Source organism: Aedes aegypti, chromosome 3 (assembly GCF_002204515.2).
Source record: "Aedes aegypti strain LVP_AGWG chromosome 3, AaegL5.0 Primary Assembly, whole genome shotgun sequence".
Classification (NCBI taxonomy): Eukaryota; Metazoa; Arthropoda; class Insecta; order Diptera; family Culicidae; genus Aedes; species Aedes aegypti.
Genome location: NC_035109.1, coordinates 222344824 through 222364881, shown reverse-complemented (window position 1 = coordinate 222364881; position 20058 = coordinate 222344824). Strand labels below are relative to the sequence as shown.

The following is a 20058-nucleotide window of genomic DNA, read 5'->3' as shown; positions in this document are numbered from 1 at the left end:
TCAGTAGCGTTCACTTTGAATGTAAGAATATCCGGCGAAACACCTTGCGCATGTCGCAGTGGCGAAGCTTGCTCCCAAATAGACCAACTTCAGGTTGATAGACAATATTATTCATTAGTCATTGATCCACTCGTATCACTACCTCGTTGCAGCTAAAACTCGGGCGCGGTTATCCTGCGTCACCAGTTTCAGGAATGATGCCAGAACGACGCGACTGAATATCCAACTCTAGTTATTGAAACTCCAGGTCTCTCGTATGCAGACGACCTTAAGTTTTTCCTGCGAATCCAGTCTGTAAATTATTATCATTTCCTACAACGGAAAAAATAAAATAACAGTTTTTCAATTTTGTTAAAACTGAAAAGCCAATTTAACATGAGTGCTTCGTGAAGCCCAAGCAGGACAGTTCGGTTTTGCGTCGTCCGATTGATTTTTCTGACGGATTCGCGCGTATTTCCGTTGCCGGAGAATTTTTTTTTCCCCTGTTTTGGAGCGTCTTGCTGGGTAGTGCTTTGTGAAGCCCAAGCAGGACAGTTCGGTTTTGCGTCGTCCGATTGATTTTTTTGACGGATTCGCGCGTATTTTCGTTGCCGGAAAATTTTTTTCCCCTGTTTTGGAGCGCCTTGCTGGGTAGTGCTTTGTGAAGCCCAAGTAGGACAGTTCGGTTTTGCGTCGTCCGATTGATTTTTCTGACGGATTCGCGCGTATTTTCGTTGCCGGAGAATTTTTTCCCCTGTTTTGCAGTAGTGTGTGATCCTTTGACTGCGACGCTTGCTCCTGCGGGGCGGGTGATGCGGTCAGGATCGAACGTGTTACGCGTGGAGTGCAGTGAAAAAGTGTATAGTATTTTACGGAAACCCCAGTGCGGCGACGGAGAAAAACTGCTTCACATCCTGGTAAAATCGTTCTTTATTATTGTTTACTTTACTCACTTATTACCAATTCAAACTAAATACGTGCCTGGGTCGAAAATATGATTTTCGATTCGGGAAGTGTAAAAACATTGCATATATTTATTTGAAATCTGGATGTTTTTATGCGGGGCTTACTGTAAATAAAAATGACCTCAGAATGTGTGTGTATTTACTGCCATTCTTGAAATGGGTCGTTGGAATTTCAGTAGAGCTATCACCTTTCATCTCCTGGGCTAAAATTGTCTGCAGATATAAAGATATCGAAGGGTATCATTAAATACATGCATACAATTTTCTTCCATAAAAGCACTGCCGGCCAGTGGGAGGTGGATTGTATCACACACACACACACACACACACACAACTGAAAAGCCAATTTAACATCAACAAAGAACAACAGTCGAACTACCAACAATATTTCCTACAACGGAAACTCGGAATATTTGAGAACTGGTGAGGATAACTTGATTCGCAGTTGAACTACATAAACACATGTCATACACCATAGATAAAGCATCTAGGGCTTTAGGCTTCAGTTATAGTATGTCAAAACATTTTTCCGATGTCCATTGCCTGAAATCTCTTCATGGATTGCTGGTGCGCTCGATTTTGGAATATTGTTCTCCCGTTTGAAATCCGTATTACAACAACGGCATTGAAAGTGTTGAATCGGTCCAACGCCGGTTTCTTCGATTCGCCTTGCGCAAACTGACTTGGAGTGATCAATTCCGTCTGCCTATTCACGAGGACCATTGTGCGCTGATTGGTTCGGAGCAGCTTCGAGTTCGCAGGGAAACGTCAATAGCTCTCCTGGCTGCTGACATCTTTTAAGGCCGTACCTGCAGGAATAAAAAAGACCCCTTTGTGTGGTCCTTAGCCTCCTGCCCAGTAACTCCTATCCCTACCTCCTCGTGGTACTGGCCGGGGTACCAGTAACCAACTCCGGTGGGAACTCTGGTCGTATGCTGACAGGGAAGGGGGGGGGGTTTGCTTTTGCTTTTGCTTCTGCAAACCTGGAGCGTCTGTACTCCATGTTAGGAGCGGCTCACAACAGCGTCTGTTCCCCATGCCAGGGGCGGCTGATCGTCGTCCGAGTGCCAGAGAAGGACTCTAAGCAAGCTAAACTGTGCACTATGGCCCTCCGAACAACGGCAAGCCAGTTGTAAAAAATGAAGCAACGAAAAATCAACGAGAGAATACGAACCGGGACAATCGGCGAAGACCACAGCGACGTAAAGGGACTAGCGATTGGAAACTCAGTACGTGCAACTCTAAAACTCTCAACTTCATCAGGAGCACACGCATAATCACCGACGTGCTGAAGGACCGCGGATTCAGCATCGTAGCGTTGCAGGAAGTAAGGGATCAATGCTGCGAACGTTTAGAGGTAACCATACCAGGGACGAAAATACTCAATCTACCCTCGCCTACATTGATACTTGCTGGGTAGAATCTTCGTTGATTTTTATTTGTTTTTATCCTCGCCTTGACAACACAACAAAGATTGGCAAAGCGCTTGCCGCAAGATTGTCAGTTTCCTTTTACCCTGCTGATACTCAACCGCTTTATGATCATCGGAAGCAAAAAATGATATTCATTCTGGACAGCTTGACTTTTATACATTCCGCTTCGGGAAGTTGTAATTTTTGCACAAAGCACAGTAAAGACGCGTCAACATCATCGATTCCGTGCATCGGATCGTTCATTACCCGTAAAACAGCATATTTTTTAATTAGTATGAACCTCAATGATAATCAATTTTTTAAAACTGACACTCTTCTGCTTCTGATAATCAAAAACACCAGCGACGTACGGGCATCGTTGTTTGTTTTTTCATCTACTTTTGTGCCATCTTCATTGGTGCAATCATATTGGTGGTGGTGCGGTTACTTTGATGGTGGAATAAATGTCAGTGAATTGAGTATAGTGAGCATGATTTTTTTCGTCCCTGAACCATACTATCTAACATAGCTGCGGCAACACACACGAGCTGGGAACAGCTTTTATAGTGATGGATGATATGCATTGGCGCGTGATCGGGTGGTGGCCGATCAATGAGAGAATGGGCAAAATGAGGCTCAAAGGCCGGTTCTTTAACTTCAGCATAATAAACGTACACAGCCCTCACTCCGGAAGCACTGATGATGATAAAGACGCTTTTTACGCGCAGCTCGAACGCGTCAAAATCTTCATAGGAGATCTAAATGCTCAGGTTGGCCAGGAGTTGGAATTCAGACCGACGATTGGAAAGTTTACCGCGCACCAGCTGACGAACGAGAAACGGCCTACGACTAATTGATTTCGACGCCTCCAAGAATATGGCCATTCGTAGAGTGTGAGAACTTTCGAGCGATCACCATTCTGAATGTGGCCTACAAAGTATTATCTTAGATCATTTTCCGTCGTCTGTCACCTGTATTTAGTAGACGAGTTCGTGGGAATTTATCAAGCCGGCTTCTTTGGCGGCCGATCGACAACGGACCAGATCTTTACTGTACGACAAATCCTCCAAAAATGTCGTGAATACCAGGTCCCAACGCATCACCTTTTCATCGATTTCAAGGCGGAAAATCATGGGCGAGAACAGCTTTCCCGGGAAGCTCACGAGACTGATAAGAGCAAGGAAGGTGTGCAAAATTTTGTGAAAGTTTCAGGCGAGCATTCCAGTTTGTTTGAATCTCGCCGGGGACTTCGACAAGGTAATGGACTCTCATGCCTGTTGTTCAATATAGCGCTAGAATGTGTTATGTGAAAAGCCGAGCTTAACAGCCGGGGTACGATTTTAACGAGGTCCAGTCAATTTGTTTGCTTCGCGGATGATATGGACATTGTTAGCCGAACATTTGAAAAGGTGGCAGACTTGTACACCCGCCTGAAACGCGAGGCAGCAAAGGTTGGACTGGTGGTGAATGCCGGCAAGACAAAGTACATGTTAGCTGGTGGGGCAGAGCGCGACAGAGCTCGCCTAGGTAGCAGTGTTACGATAGACGGGGATACGTTCGAAGTGGTCGACGAGCTCGTCAACCTTGGACCCTTGCTGAAGGCTGACAATAACGTTGGCCGTGAAATATGGAGGCGCATCATCAGTGGGAGTTTGGCCTACTATGGCCTCCAGAAGAAGCTGCGGTCAAAACAGATTTACACCCGCACCAAATGTACCATGTACAAACGCTCATAAGGCCGTTAGTCCTCTACAGGCATGAAACGTGGACGATGCTCGAGGAGAACTTGCAAGCACTTGTCTCCGAACGTCGGTGCTTAGGACGATATTTTACGGTGTGCAGGAAAACGGTGTGTGGCGGCGAAGGATGAACCACGAGCTCGTCCAACTCTACGGCGAATCTAGCATCCTGAAGGTAAAGAAAAAGCTGGAAGAATGCGTTGGGCAGGGCACGTTGTTTCCCGTGAAGAGAAAAGAAGCGTTGCGACGACAGATAGGGCATTTAACTGACCACATTGTTAGCTTAGGTCCCACCACTTTCAAAATAGAGACCAAATGAAATCGAATAGAAGCATCTTGCCTCAATTTGATTAAATTGTTTTCAATTGTAATTTATCCAAAGTTCCACTATTGTAGAAGCTTTAAGATATGTTTACTAAAAACTTGTATTTTTTTGTGTATATTCGAGCGTGAGGTTCGCTGCTTATTTTCCCCCCATAGTTGAAGTCACCAGCATGTACTGCATGAACATGAAGCCTAAGTTTAATCAAATAAAGTAATGAAATCGCTTACCTTAAACGTTGCATTTGTCATGCCGTCCAATCCATAGTAAGTAGTTCCAGTAGATCCTGACGTTACGCAAATCTCTCCAACCTGATCTGTCTTGCATAGCACCGGAGGGCCTTCTGCATTGACCACAACCATAGTAGCTGAAACGTAAACGATTATCTTGTAAGAAAGCTCTACTTATAAGTGTCTTAAAATACACTCACCGCTCGGCATCACCTGACCACAGTCTTGCAGGGTGAGCGAAGTTAGAGAGTCCTCGCTGTCAACGCGAACCACTCCATGCGAAAGGGCAGCCATCGACAAAACGCCTCGTCCGGTAGCTGATTGGCTATATCCACCAGCGGATCTACCCGGTCGTCGTAGGGAAACGGTAAACACCTCCGAACTGCTGGCACAGGGACAGATTGCATCCGGTCGGAGACCTTTCGATTGGAATACGCTCAGGAATTGATCACAGCTTGAAAGAGACCACGGATTGGCACCGTCTGCAACGAGCAGCATGCGAAGTGATGAGAGTGAGATATCTTTGTGATCCTTGGTTGCCAGCAGACCCCAGTGCAAATCACGACTCTTCACTAGACAGCACGAGGCTCGATATTTGGTGATGAGCTGCATCCATGACGAAGGTTTCAGCTTCATGAGCGCGTAGGGTATGAACAGCACGTGCATTCCATTTAGCACCGAAGTTAGAATACTGTGCCACAGTCCAACTTCCCGTTTGAAATCGAGCACACAGACAATGGTTTCGCCTTCCGTGTAGTGGCATGCCATCGTCAATGCTCGACAGTGGTTGATCATGGATTGGCGTGAGACTGTAACTCCCATGACACTGCCCTCCTTATCGGTAGTGTACTCGATGTAAGCGATTGAATCCTCACTTATGCGATTGTTGTTCGTATTGAAGTCTTTCGGGACTTTGGGAAGATGTTCCGTGACGAACCAGTGCAATCGTGGCCAACCTTTGAGCTTGGCCACCTCACCGGTCGACGACTTTGGCAATCCCTTCAAACACGCTTCCGAAGTCAGGGCCACCTGCACGCCACAAGAACTCAACAGAAAACCAACCTGCTGCGGTGGCGAGTCGGAACTCGACAGAGGTAGCTCAATGGGCAACGGAACCAGTCCCCGGAACATGCAACCGTACCACGCAGTTATGAAGCTGTCGAAATAGAAGATGTTTAATTAGGCAGAACATTTACAAAAAAAAGGGAAACTGACCTGAGTGGATCACTGTTGGGATAAACCAGAGCGACCCGGTCGCCTGGCTTGAGAGATATCTGCTCGGGACCTTTGCTGAATACTTTGGTGGACAGAGCGTAGGCGATTTTCTGCGCTCGAGACAGTAGCTTACCGTAGGTCAGAGTTGTGGTCATTTTTCCATTGGGGTCCAAAACGGTTGCCATCGGTGCCTTGAACGAGCTGGTGCCGTACCGTTGGAGGGCGGCTTCTAGCGTTCGAGGTAGTCCCGACGGGACAATCAACTGTTCACCTTGGACCGGACTCATTACGTTACCTTCCGGTTTTGGTGCGTTGGGATCTTTCGGGTTGGCTGCGATCTCCAGCTCGATGTCATTGTCTTCGTAGAATTCCGGCAGCGGTCGACGTTTCGGTCGTTTCAATGTGTTCAGAAGTTGTTGTATTTTGGCCGAGACTTTCCATCGTCCGGCGGTGCCTGTGTCACCGGGTTCTTGGTTAGAGAGGTTCACATATCGCGTTACGCGATCTGCCCCTCGTCTTGTATTGGCACTGAACTGAGTGATATCCGGCGCAGCGTAGGCTCGAGGCTGGTACTCAGAAATGTCGGTAATATCGTAGCTGTTTTTCTGGTTGTAGTAGGTTCGATGCATAGCCGGTGGGGATCCGGCACTGGAGGTATCCGACAGGGTGGCATGTTGGGTGTTTTGTGTGGGTATGCTCTGCGGAGGTCGTCGCTCGATCGGCGCCGGTTGCGTTTGCTGTTTCTGCTGACTCGAATGATGATGATCGCGTGTTGAGGGAAGCTTCATGGGCTCTCGACCGAGAATGTGATCCCGTGGAAGGTTGTAGTTGTCACGGTCCGGTGTGGATATCCGACCACCGATGACGCCCTCCTCCGGGATCGATTCGTCATCTGTGCTGGAATCTGGGGTAAAAAGATGGATGTTACTCTAAGGCTCGTAATGGAACGTTACTAAGTCGTATTGGGACATGATCATGATCGATCGAAAACATAAAAACATGGACAAAAAGCGTATTTTTTTGGTTTTTGGAAACAGAACCAGTCTGATCGAATTGTATTCGAATGAGTTTTGTTTTGTCAGTTGATGGCGTTTTAGAATGGCGAGAATTACCTGAGTCATCACGATCGCGCTCGGGACTACGATTAAGCACGGAGCTTCGTTTGGATGGCATTGGTAAGCTAGGTTTGGGGCGATTTTTTAATGCGGCTAATGCTTGCTGTACAGCTTCCTGACGTACTTCTGTGGTGAGTAGGTTAGGTGATTTCGTTTGATATCGCAGTGATTTGATTTGATTTGCGTGTGTGTGATGGGTGCCAGCAGAACACGATGAGTGGGGATGATGGATCATGACCGATGGTTGATGCGATAGACACACAAACAGAGTACACACACACAATGGGACACAATGGTGCGCGTGTGTCGAATAGAAAGCAAAAGAAGAGAATTAAGATAACAAAATCAGAACGGTGATTTCAATGGAAATGGGTAACAAAATTATAGGTTTTGGTTTGTGTTAAGGAGTATGAATTAGTCTAGTCTCAGCTGTTTTCTATATGATCTACACACACTACTATTCATTTGAGAGCAATAAAATACTTATTCTACTATCGAAACAAGGATAGGTGATACTTAGGTTCTACCCAGTAAACACACCATCGTATATGATGAGATATAAGAGTACAAATGTGGAGGCGATATACGTACATCTTGCGTTCAGCCTTATGGCGCATGTACATATATCGCCTCCACATTTGTATTCTTATGCGCTATCGTATACGAGTTTGTGTTTACTGGGTAGTGTTCATGTGTTCCGATAGTTATCGTTTGCATACCCTTAGATTTCATATTCCTGCAATAGACACGTTATCAATTACGATCATCTTAATACTTATCAAGAATGATCATTTGGATCAAAAGCCAAAGGAAGGGTATTCCAGGATCTATATGTACTGATCATTTACTGATCGTTGCTTTAATTTCCAGTGGACTACTTTAGCATTCATCTATTGATTTAGTCTACCTCTATACGAAGCATACGGAATATGGAAACGATCTTTGCGTAAGGAACGCCTTCCATAGACTTTTTTTGTATCACAGATCTGTAGAAAGCCTCCCAATCCGTAGTGGGATGAGGAATGCACGGAGCTCCATCACCAGAAATTACCGACTTTAAATTGAAGATGAATCGAAGTAACGCCTCAAATTTTCGAAACCCCAGATCAAGAAAACCAAACAGCCGTTCAAGCTAAGAACGCTTAAGGAGACCAATAGATCACACTTCAGGCTTTTAGCACTGTTTGACTTCAGTCTTGTACTGCTCTTAAAAAACTAGGGTTTGTCTGTGATTCATCTTCATTTTGAAGATGATCGTTTCGCGCAGTTATACCTACTTCTCATACTTTGTGAGGCTTTTCATAACCCAAACTCGTCTCATGAGTATGTACCATTGGTACATGCCGCTCCTTGAGGCTATCAGCAATGCGATCACTTCCCAAACTTCGATGGTCTCTGTAGTTTTTGATTAGGCCATAATGCAAGATATTCATTGGAAATTAGATCATTTGCATTAACAGTTTATTTGATGTTTTCATGTTTAGTTGCAAATTATGGCATCACAGAGAGGGCAGACAGTTTGTTACTGATGGGTCAAAAATAAATAATTTCTCTAATTTAGGTGTTTTCTAATGAATTTCTGCATGGAATACGTTAAGCATTAGTGCTTGAAGTGAATTGAAAGCATTCTCATTGCTCCATTCCGAGAAATAAGAGAGCGGACTCTCTTGCTAAGGGAGGCAGCAATGAAGGCGATGTTCAATCGTCAAATTGTCTTCGATAGATATTTTGCACGAATGAATTTTACTGAATATTTTGACAGATATACAATAAGCATCTCACCAAGATCCTGTACATGGCTAAAATATTTTCAGTATTCGGTATTACAGTTGGTCATAAATCTAGCGAAGAGTTCGATAGGGTACAAGAAATTTTCTGAGATTGTGGGGATAAATGCATTGTGTATTTTTTAAGTAATGTACACATCCCGTCATAAATACGGACTCGCTTGAAAAAGTATTTCAACACTCAGTTAAATATTGAATACTCAGCAAAGTTTAGCATCATCTCAAAACAGAAACATTCATGAGGCTATATCTTGCAATGTTGATTATCTGAAACGGTCAAACTTGATCAGCAGATCAAGGACATCCGGAAGGCACACAGTTTGGTTCGAAATTTTGCCGCTAGGTGGTTCTCGTGAGCATGTAAAATTGAGCATTCTGAACTAGTTCTATCTTGTGAACAACATGAGATAGAAAGTTCGACTCTTCGGCAAAGTTGTTCAGAATGTCAAGAACTTTCGGAAGGCAAACAATTTGATTCTGAATTTTCAGGTAAATCTTCTGATTTATAAAAGATAGAAAGTTCGATTTTTTGGCTTATAAAATGAGGAACAACCGGAAGAATTCGCTGTCACGTTTATCTCGGTTTCGCGTTATTTTTGATTCGGCTGATGAAAGAGCAAAATGGCTGATGGTGTTATGCCACTCGACACAAATTCAGGAAAAAAAGTGCTGCTTTGTGAAGTGATAACAGTGTGATCAGTGTGAAGATGATCAATCAGTTTTTAGTGATCGGTAGTGTCTTGTGTTGGTGTAAGAATAATTTTCAAGTTATAATTTTGTGATTGCGGTAGGTGGTTTAGATGGTACTACGTCACCCGGATCCGAACATGTTCCACAGTGTTTAATGCTTTGAGACAAATTGTGTATTACGATTGATGTTTGTCTCGTTGTTTTCCGAGAAATCGTTGCACAGTAATACCGTTTGGACGTGTGGTTTAGTGATGACCGAGTGGCTGTATACTACGTGGAAAGGTGGAGAAGATGCTTCGAATGGTTGGATAGACAGCGTCGTAATCATCTTGGATAAATTTGGTGAGATTGTTCCGATCTTTATTTTTACCTCAATAAACTAAATACGTGCCAGTTCCAAAGAGCATATCTTTGGATTTGGAAGTGTGTTTGTATTATCAGTATCCATTTGATAACGGTAATGCACACATGCGGGGCATATTGTTAGTGAAAGTGACTTCTGAATGGAATGTCTCTCCAGTCATTCTGAAATGGGTAACTGGATCTGCAATAACGCTATTACCTTCTAACTCCTGGACTAAAGCTTTCTGCAAGAGCATTTAAAAGCATTGCAGAAAGATTTCTTCCATAATATCACTGCTGGACAATAAGTGTTAGTTGCATTACACACACACATAAAATGAAGAACAACCTGAAGGCAAACAGTTTGGTTCGAGATTTTGCCGCTGGGTGGCGTTAGTCAGCATGTAAAATAGAGCATTTTAGGCAGGTTACAAAGTTGTTTAGAATGTCAAGGCAATTCGGAAGGCAAACACTTTGGTTCTAATTGAAAGAAGAAGAAAGAGATTCGACTGATGTGCTCTTTATAGCTACTGGATTCGACACTACAGTCTTGGGAGGAATCAAAACGATGATTTTAGATTTTTCCCGACGTTTCGACTCAGAATCGAATCCCCAGAAGAAGACTCGATTCTGAGTCGAAACGTCGGGAAAAATTTAAAAACATCGTTTTGATTCCTCCCAAGACTGCAGTGCCGAATCCAGTAGCTATTTGATTCTAATTTTTGCTGCTGGTTGACGCTAGGGCAGCATCTATTTATTACGTAACGCTAAAATTTGAAATTTTTGACACCCTCCCCCCCTTAGTAACGCTTTTTGTATGAAAAATTTAAAATTTTTGTATGAGTCGTAACGCTTCAGCCTACTCCCCCCTCCCCCTAGAGCGTTACGTAATTTGTGGATGCCACCTAGTCGGCAAATAAAATTGAGTATTTAAAACTAGTTCTGTTAAAACTAGTTGTGATCAACATGGGATAAAAAGTTTGAGCCTTTGGCGGAGTTGTTCAGCAGGTCAATGGCATCCGGAGGGAAGACAGTTTCATTTGTAATTTTGCCGCAGAGTGGTGCTAATAATCATATTTGAATGAATTATTTAAACTAGTTCTATGCCATATTGTTGATAAGGTAATGTTCAAATTTTTAGCAAAGTTGTTCAGAAGTGATTAGGATTTGATTCATATTCTAGTGATTTAGGTATGATTTCCTTCATGTGGTTTAGGATTGAATAACAGGTTTGATTCTTTTCACATTAAACTGATTCAGGTTTGATTAGCTTCATATCCAAAAGATTCATGTCAGATTCACTTAATGTTCAACTGATTCACTTCATATTCGAGTGATACGTATCAGATTCACAAATGATTCAAGTATGTATGAATGTGATTTATCATAATAAATTGTTTCATGTCTGATTCACTTCATATTCAAGTGATTCAGAACTAAATCATGTGATTCAGAACTGAATCACGTGATTCAGGACTGAATCATCAAAATGATTCAGTCCAGATTAACTCCATATTCCAGTAATTCATGTTTAATTCGTTCCATATTCAAGTGAATTACAGTCAGGTCTCCTATTAGACACATGGTTGGGGGGCGTAATAGGAATCTACGTTATAGGAGACCCAGGGCTTATGGGATTTCATCACTTTGGGGGTGTCGTTGAATATCTCGTATGCCAGAAGAGATAGTACAGTACTGTCTTCGGCGAAGTTTCAGTACTAAGTACGATCTACCTTTAGGAGTTGAGGATCATCCTTTTAGTTGAGAACTTGGCCGGTAGGGGCGCTTTTTCTGATTTCACTATATGAACCATGAGGGATAAGAATGCAAAATTTTGTAACATATGGTATCTCTGAATCCTGATGTTTTGGAAGGTTGGTGTCTTCGGAAGAGTTGTTCAGTAGCTCAAGGGCTGACATGTGGTGGTCATTCTGATACGGAATTACGCCACCAGGCGGCGCTAGTGGGCATGGAATTTTTGTTTTGCGCATAGCTCAGTTGCCTGACCACTTAGAAAGATGGCGCCTTCGGCAAAGTTGCTCAGTATCACAAGGGCTAACATTATTTGAGCCGAAAGTTTCGAAATTTTGCCACTAGGCGGCGCTTGTGAGCAAAGAATTTTTGTTTTGCGCATAGCTCAGTAGCCCGACCACTTAGAAAGATGGCGTCTTCGGCAAAGTTACTCAGTATCACAAGGGCTAACATTATTTGAGCCGAAAGTTTCGAAATTTTGCCACTAGGCGGCGCTAGTGAGCAAGAAATTTTTATTTCGTGGATAGCTCAGTAGTCTGACCACCTAGAAAGTTGGCGTCTTCGGCAAAGTTGCTCAGTATCACAAGGGCTAACATTATGTGAGCCGAAAGTTTCGAAATTTTGCCACTAGGCGGCGCTAGTGAGCAAAGAATTTTTGTTTTGCGCATAGCTCAGTAGCCCGACCACTTAGAAAGATGGCGTCTTCGGCAAAGTTACTCAGTATCACAAGGGCTAACATTATTTGAGCCGAAAGTTTCGAAATTTTGCCACTAGGCGGCGCTAGTGAGCAAGAAATTTTTATTTCGTGGATAGCTCAGTAGTCTGACCACCTAGAAAGTTGGCGTCTTCGGCAAAGTTGCTCAGTATCACAAGGGCTAACATTATTTGAGCCGAAAGTTTCGAAATTTTGCCACTAGGCGGCGCTAGTGAGCGAAGAATTTTTGTTTTGCGGATAGCTCAGTAGCCTGATCAAAGTTGTTCAATATGACACTAGGCTATCGATTATCCTCGCATTGTCACGTTTAAGTAAAAGTGCCTGGAGAAAAATATATACATTATTTTTACAATCGGATAAAAGTATGGCTAGTATCCTAGTATTTTCAACGGATTGGGAGAATTTTTGATCAATAATTTGATATGAGAATGAGTGAGGATCCGTTAACTACTCAAATATGTGATCGTTAGCTTTTCATATGAACCAGAGAAAAAAATATGTATGTTTATTTTTATTTCGTCATTGCACGAACTTCATTTCTTGAACATTTTCCAAGGTATAGATTGGAAAGAAATGAAGTTAGGTTGGAATGTCAGTCATTACTAATAAAGTGGGAAATCCATTCGCTAAAAATCTTAATGAGATAACTATGACTAGCTTTATCTCTTTGGTTACACGACACTCTTGTTTGAATATTTTTAAAATATAAACCTTCTTTTTCATAACGATAATTCAATCTCATAAAAAAAACTTTTTCTCCCGATTTCTACGTATATATAAAATCTCGAAACTTTCGGCTCAAATAATGTTAGCCCTTGTGATACTGAGCAACTTTGCCGAAGACGCCATCTTTCTAAGTGGTCAGACTACTGAGCTATCCGCAAAACAAAAATTCCATGCTCACTAGCACCGCCTAGTGGCAAAATTTCGAAACTTTCGGCTCAAATAATGTTAGCCCTTGTGATACTGAGCAACTTTGTCGAAGACGCCATCTTTCTAAGTGGTCAGGCTACTGAGCTATGCGCAAAACAAAAATTACTTGCTCAATAACGCCGCCTAGTGGCAAAATTTTGAAACTTTCGGCTCAAATAATGTTAGCCCTTGTGATACTGAGCAACTTTGTCGAAGACGCCATCTTTCTAAGTGGTCAGGCTACTGAGCTATCCACGAAACAAAAATTGTTTGCTCTCTAGCGGCGCCTAGTGGCAAAATTTCGAAACTTTCGGCTCAAATAATGTTAGCCCTTGTGATACTGAGCAACTTTGCCGAAGACGCCATCTTTCTAAGTGGTCAGGCTACTGAGCTATGCGCAAAACAAAAATTCTTTGCTCACAAGCGCCGCCTAGTGGCAAAATTTCGAAATTTTCGGCTCAAATAATGTTAGACCTTGTGATACTGAGCAACTTTGCCGAAGACGCAATCTTTCTAAGTGGTCAGGCTATTGAGCTATGCGCAAAACAAAAATTCTTAGCTCACTAGCGCCGCCTAGTGGCAAAATTTCGAAACTTTCGGCTCAAATAATGTTAGCCCTTGTGATACTGAGCAACTTTGCCGAAGACGCCATCTTTCTAAGTGGTCAGGCAACTGAGTTATGCGCAAAACAAAAATTCCATGCCCACTAGCGCCGCCTGGTGGCGTAATTCCGTATTAAAATGACCACCACATGTCAGCCCTTGAGCTACTGAACAACTCTTCCGAAGACACCAACCTTCCAAAACATCAGGATTCAGAGATATCATATGTTACAAAATTTTGCATTCTTATCCCTCATGGTTCATATAGTGAAATCAGAAAAAGCGCCCCTACCGGCCAAGTTCTCAACTAAAAGGATGATCCTCAACTCCTAAAGGTAGATCGTACTTAGTACTGAAACTTCGCCAAAGACAGTACTTTACGATCTCTTTTGGCATACGAGATATTCAACGACACCCCCAAAGTGATGAAATCCCATAAGCCCTGGGTCTCCTATAACGTCCTGGTGTATCTTATAGGAGTGAGCGTAATAGGAGTGCACGTTATAGGAATGCGTTTAATAGGAGACCCGACTGTATAGTGATTTAGTTCTTACTTACTTTATATTCACGTGATTCAGATCTGAATTACTTCACATTCAAGTGGTTCAAGTTTGATTCAACATTTTCCGGTGATTCAGATCTTGTTCACTTCATGGTAAAACAGTTTAGGACTGATTCAATTTATTTTCAAATTAATGTCTGACTCATTTTATATTGAAGTTTCAAGTATAATTTACTTCATTTTTCGGGGATTTAAGGAAGTCCCGACAGATTTACTTTATGTTGAAGGAATTCAGATCTTATTTGCATTATTTTAAATTAATTCAGTTATGTTTTAATTTATGTATCAGGTTTAATGATTTTATTTTTCAAATGATTCAGGTTGCTTCTTCATATTCGAGATGGTTCTCCGTCATTACCCGGAATGCAATTTCCCGGAAGACCATTTACCGGAAAACCATTTACCGGAATGAAACATTTGCTGGAAAACCATTACCCGGAAAGACCATTTACCGGAAAATTATCTCTCTGTAATGTCGACTTTTTTCATTAACGTCTTTTTCACAGTTCTACTGTCATTCGGGTCAGTATGTTGACTTAAAAATATTTGAAATGATCACCAAAAATAATGGACAGGGGAGGTTCTTCCTTCGAAATACATATGCATCGAAGAGGAGTCTAAGGTAACCTCATACTTGATCATGTCAATTCCTTTTCATAGAATGACCCATTTCGGGTCATCTGATATTCACCCTTTTTTATTTGGTTGGCGGTTCTTTCGAGTTCCACCGATCTCGGCATTTACTTTCTAGTTTATGGACATCACAATGGCGAATTGTGTCCCAACACTCGATCACCAAGGCATTGAATTAAACTAATTGAAATTGGAGTCTAAACTGTTTTAACCTAAAGGAATAAGAAAACCATCATAACTCCAAAAAAATTTAAATGCTGGGATGTTCCATTTACTCAAATGCACCCTTACTTTTTTGATAGGCGATTTTTTCGATTTATATTTATTGACTTGGTTTTTATTTAACATCAAATATATACAACAACAAAAAATATTTTTTTTAGAGATCAAGCTGAGGTGATTTATAGAATTGAATACCACCGGATCTAAATAACCTATGGTTTGACGACTTCTCAGAGCTAGAGTACTTACTACTCAAACTGTAAAAGAATGCAAAAATGGTCAGTTGACATAGGCTCTTAGCTATCAACTGAAGAAATGCTCCTACGACAGCTGAGATGCAGGCTTTGTCCCAGTTGGGTCGTAATCAGAACTACCAGATAATTTGATAGAAAATCTGTATCTACCAGGTTGGAAAATCTGTGTTCCATACAAACAAATCTATGTTCATACAAAAATTGTTGAAAGAAAATCTGTGTTTTATACAAATATGAATCTGTGTCAGAATCAAAAAAATGAGTGTAATACAGGTAAATCAACGCTCAGTGTGGTAGCCCTGGTCGTAACGCCGTCAAGAAGATGGGGATATCTTTTGAAAAAGTGTTTATGGAAACCAAGGAATTCGAGAATGTCCATGGTAAGCGTGACATAATTTGAACTCAGCATCAATGAAAGAGAATAAAAACTGTATACAAATGTACTGATAGAGGTCGTCGAAAATGGAAGATTTGTTTTCCGGGTAATGGTACATTCCGGTAAATGGGTTTTCTAGGTAATGGTACATTCCGGTAAGTGGTCTTCCGGTAAATTGCAGGTCGTCATAATTTTTGTAAGGCTTGCTACGCTGTGCCTGACCCTCAATCCCTTCTTGGAGCATACATTTGTACATGACTCCTAATACAGGTGGTACGCGGTAAACCATTTCGCGGTTTGTATTATTTTGCGATTTCCCGTTTTGCAGTTAGTGCCATTTCGCGGTATGCCGTTTTGCGATATGATTTTTCTCACGAGTAGCACTGAAAATTCTTGGCATTATCACTAATAATATTTTAATCGGTGATTCACCCTTCTTTTGAACACAGGCAGTCTATCAAATTGCACTGCTAAGATAGATGAAGCATGTCGGTCCAAACCGCCAAATGGTACTAACGCGAAATGTCATACTCCAAAATGACAAACCGCGAAATGGTACACCGCCAAGTGGATTACCGCAAAATGTTATACAATCCTACTGTTTTCAAATCTGTTAAATATCTCAAATGAGATTCTATTCAAATCATGTTCCGATCCGCCAAAGATCATGCCAGGAGGTACCATGGTACTAACATCAAAGTAACTCGTCAGAACGTGGCATGTTGAAGCCGAAAGCGGAAGGACCAGATCCGCCTGTTTCGGGAGAAAAAAATACCGCCAAGAGAGAGCGGATGATGAAGAAGATGTTGTGTCAGATGGAGTTGAGGAGATCGAAAGATTTAAGTAACACTACGACGAATATGTGAATGTAACTGAGGGCAGAACTGCGATGCAAAGCTGCATAGATCAAGGAGTCTTCCCAGATGTAGCGACATAAATTGGTGTTACTACCAAAGGCGGGGAAACAACCAGGTGACCCGTCGGCGTATAGACCTATCTGTCTACTAGATACGACGGGCAAGTTATTGGAGAGGTTGATCCTCAACAGGCTAGTACCGTATACGGAAGGTGCGGACGGCCAGTCCAACAACCAGTTTGGATTCAGGAAAAGGTAAATCTACTCTGGACGCCATCCAGTCGGTCGTTCAGACAGCTGAGGTTGCAATCGAGAATAAAAGGAGCGGCATCCGTTACTGCGTGGTTATGACTCTAGATGTGAAGGAAGAATGCATTTAACAGCGCAAGCTGGGAAGCAATAGCACACGCGATTCATCGCCTCAAGGTTCCTGTGCAGTTGTGTAAGCTTCTAGAAAGCTTTAGATGGTAGAATTCTACTGTATGGCACAAAGGAGAGGCAGAAAAGCGTTCGAATTACCGCGGGAGTACCTCAAGGTTCAATCCTGGGCCCGATGTTATGGAATGCGGTGTACGATGACGTACTGAGGCTGCCCCTTCCAACAGGTGTTTTGATTGATGGAATCACCTAGTGACGATATCACCTAGTAGTCTATGGTGAATCTATGGAGGAAGTAGAGTTGATAGCAGGGCATTCTATTTCCATAGTTGAGGGTTGGATGAAGTCTAGGAAACCCGTCACAAGACTGAGGTGGTGATGGTCAACAAGCGTAAGTTCAAGCAACGGGCACTTATCTCGATAGGTGATTGCACCATAGAGTCCAAGCGATACCTTGGGCATCTTGGGGTAATGGGCGATGACAAGCTCAGCTTCGCTAGCCACGTTGAATATGCCTGTAAAAAGGCATCTACGGCTATAGCGGCACTTTCGAGAATTATGTCTAACAGCTCTGCTGTAATTGCCAGCAAACGTGAGCTCCTGGCAAGCGTGGTGCTACCATACTAAGGTATGGAGGACTAATCTGGTCAAAAGCGCTTAGAATGAGCAGAAACCTAAAGCGGTTGGAAAGCACGTACAAAATAATGTGCTTAAGAGCAGTGCTGTTAAATGTCAAAATTTTTGAAAATTTGAAATGCTTATAGCAGCCTCTCAAACGAAATATCGCATCAGTTAATATTACAACCGATAGTAATTCGGAAAAAGTCACCGGGAAAAACATTTTTCGATGACTTTTTTCACGAGGAAGAATGATATTAGCAATACAGGTATGTTCCGTTTTTGTCACGTTCCGATTTTATCACGCTCCGTTTTTGTCACGTTCCGATTTCGTCAACAAACTGTTCCGTTTTTATCAACACAAAACTATTGAAAATTATTATTTTTTCGAATGCTTAGAATATAGTCTAAAAACTTATTTTGAAGCTAATCAAATGTTTTTTGAATGTCTCAGAGTTGGATTTTCGACATTATGTTAGTGTTGTGCACATGAGCAAGTCCTATACTATTCAATGAGGGTTGCCTCCTTCTCAGCTTCCTTTTGTTTAAACAGAGTGTTCAAGCTTGACTAGGGCTACTAGACAACATTAACACATCCTTCAACAGTCGATAGTTGCTACGGCCACGTCCTAGCAACAGTTGAAGATTGTAGGGGTCGTCCATAAGCCACGTGGTCATTTTTTTTATTTTCGGACCTCTCTCCCTCTTGTGGTGTTTTGTCCATACAACAATTTTAAAATTAGTATGGACTGTGGTCATTGGCCAGACACCCCCTTCCTCCTCCAATAAATGACCACGTTGTTTATGGACGATCTCTTAGTTGAATTAAGTACGTATTCAAAATAAATTAAGTACCTTTAGAGCTACAGATATCCTTATTTGTTTTATTACACATGGCATCATAGGGTATTCGATGTAAATGTTATTGCCATATTCGATCAGACAATGTTCAATTCCTTGTTAAAAGAGATGAACTAGGAAATAAATTTAAAATATTCTGTCATAGAAGTAGAGGCGATTACATTCAGACCAGAGACGAAATAAAGACGCTGTAATGAAGCTCAAAGTGGTACCCGGTCTAGTATTAAATTCGTTACCCAAATTTGACAGATTACTGTACACTTTTCTAAGCACTTTGCTTTTGCTCAAGTACCATAAATATTTGGGCAACGACACACGGTACAAGATCGAGTTTATTTCGTATTTGATAAGACTAGTTATAAACCCGTTATATTTTGGATAAAGAAACTTTAATCATTTTTTATTTGTTTTGACTCAAACATGATAGAATTTCACAGATTCTAATTCAAGAGGGAGAGGACAAGAATCAGTAGAACATAGCAATCTAAAGAAAATTTCTGAATCTCCATTATATAAGTTTACATCAAGGAAGGAGAAATAGGGCTGAAATTATTGAAAATTTAAGAAGCTGTCTATCTGCCGTTACCACACTATGCACCTTCTTATTGAAAATTTGTTGGGATCCTGATCTTCAAGTAGACACTCATCTCTTCTCCACTTAGAAATAAATACATTTATGAAGAGTCTTATACAAACTGGCATTAGCCTATAATGCATCTAATTTATTGAAACAATTAACAAAACATTTTCCAACCAAAAAGCTTCAATGCTTTGACAAGGATGCTTGTTGTTGAGTATGTATACTTCTATGTTTTTGATGAACCTGTTCAACATAAGTTCTACTGAATAGACAACAAGAACTTTAGTTAAGTTTTCAGTTCAAAAATACATGTTACATTGCGAAACAAAAATAACCTTTTCGGGTGTCTTTTATGTATCTGCATTTAATTTTAGAATGTTGAATCTTATACCGCTTGTAATGTTCCGTGAAACAGGTTTATTATGAATCAGTAAACAATAAAGAATGACATATCTTTTACCAACATGCTAGTTTGGCCTACTAGATAAATACTAAGTACATCAGCCTACTACATCTCTCCTTTTCTCTAAATAGATAATAATGTCCTTTGTGTAGAACGTGACAAGTCTGATCGTTTTTGTTTCTTTGAATGTATCAATTGACTTAACTACTATTTTGGTACATTGTATGGTTTGCTTACTGTAATCGACCTCCTATATTATTTGTAAACTGATTAAAATCGTCATCCGTCTATTGAGCGATGGGCGGTTCCAGGTAATCGATGGGCCATGAAGAACAGTTTATAACATTAGCACTCTTTTCTTTCACTTCAAGGAGTAATGCCACACTGTCCATGTTGGATTTTTGATATCTAAATATGGAGGAAATGATTTATTAAAAGATGTTACATGCATCGTTCACGATATTTTAACTAGAGAGTATACTTAGCATCATTCAGTTATCTTTTTCTTCTGTTTCCATTGTTGAGTACGTAACTTACT

General features: G+C 41.5%; 1 protein-coding gene across 11 annotated transcripts in view; it reads right to left on the bottom strand.

Moving 5' to 3' along the window:
• LOC110679519 (disco-interacting protein 2) overlaps window positions 1-20058 on the bottom strand; it is a 207217-nt gene that overhangs the window by 27554 nt on the left and 159605 nt on the right. For 8 of the 11 annotated variants that reach the window (XM_021854343.1, XM_021854345.1, XM_021854346.1 and 5 more), the window contains 4 exons: window positions 6975-7103; window positions 5863-6766; window positions 4848-5803; window positions 4648-4784 (listed from right to left, as the gene is read on the bottom strand). In XM_021854343.1, coding sequence (XP_021710035.1) covers window positions 4648-4784; window positions 4848-5803; window positions 5863-6766; window positions 6975-7103 — 2126 coding nt within the window. The remainder of the gene's footprint in view (window positions 1-4647; window positions 4785-4847; window positions 5804-5862; window positions 6767-6974; window positions 7104-20058) is intronic. The other 3 variants (XM_021854347.1, XM_021854352.1, XM_021854354.1) reach the window with 1 other exon arrangement.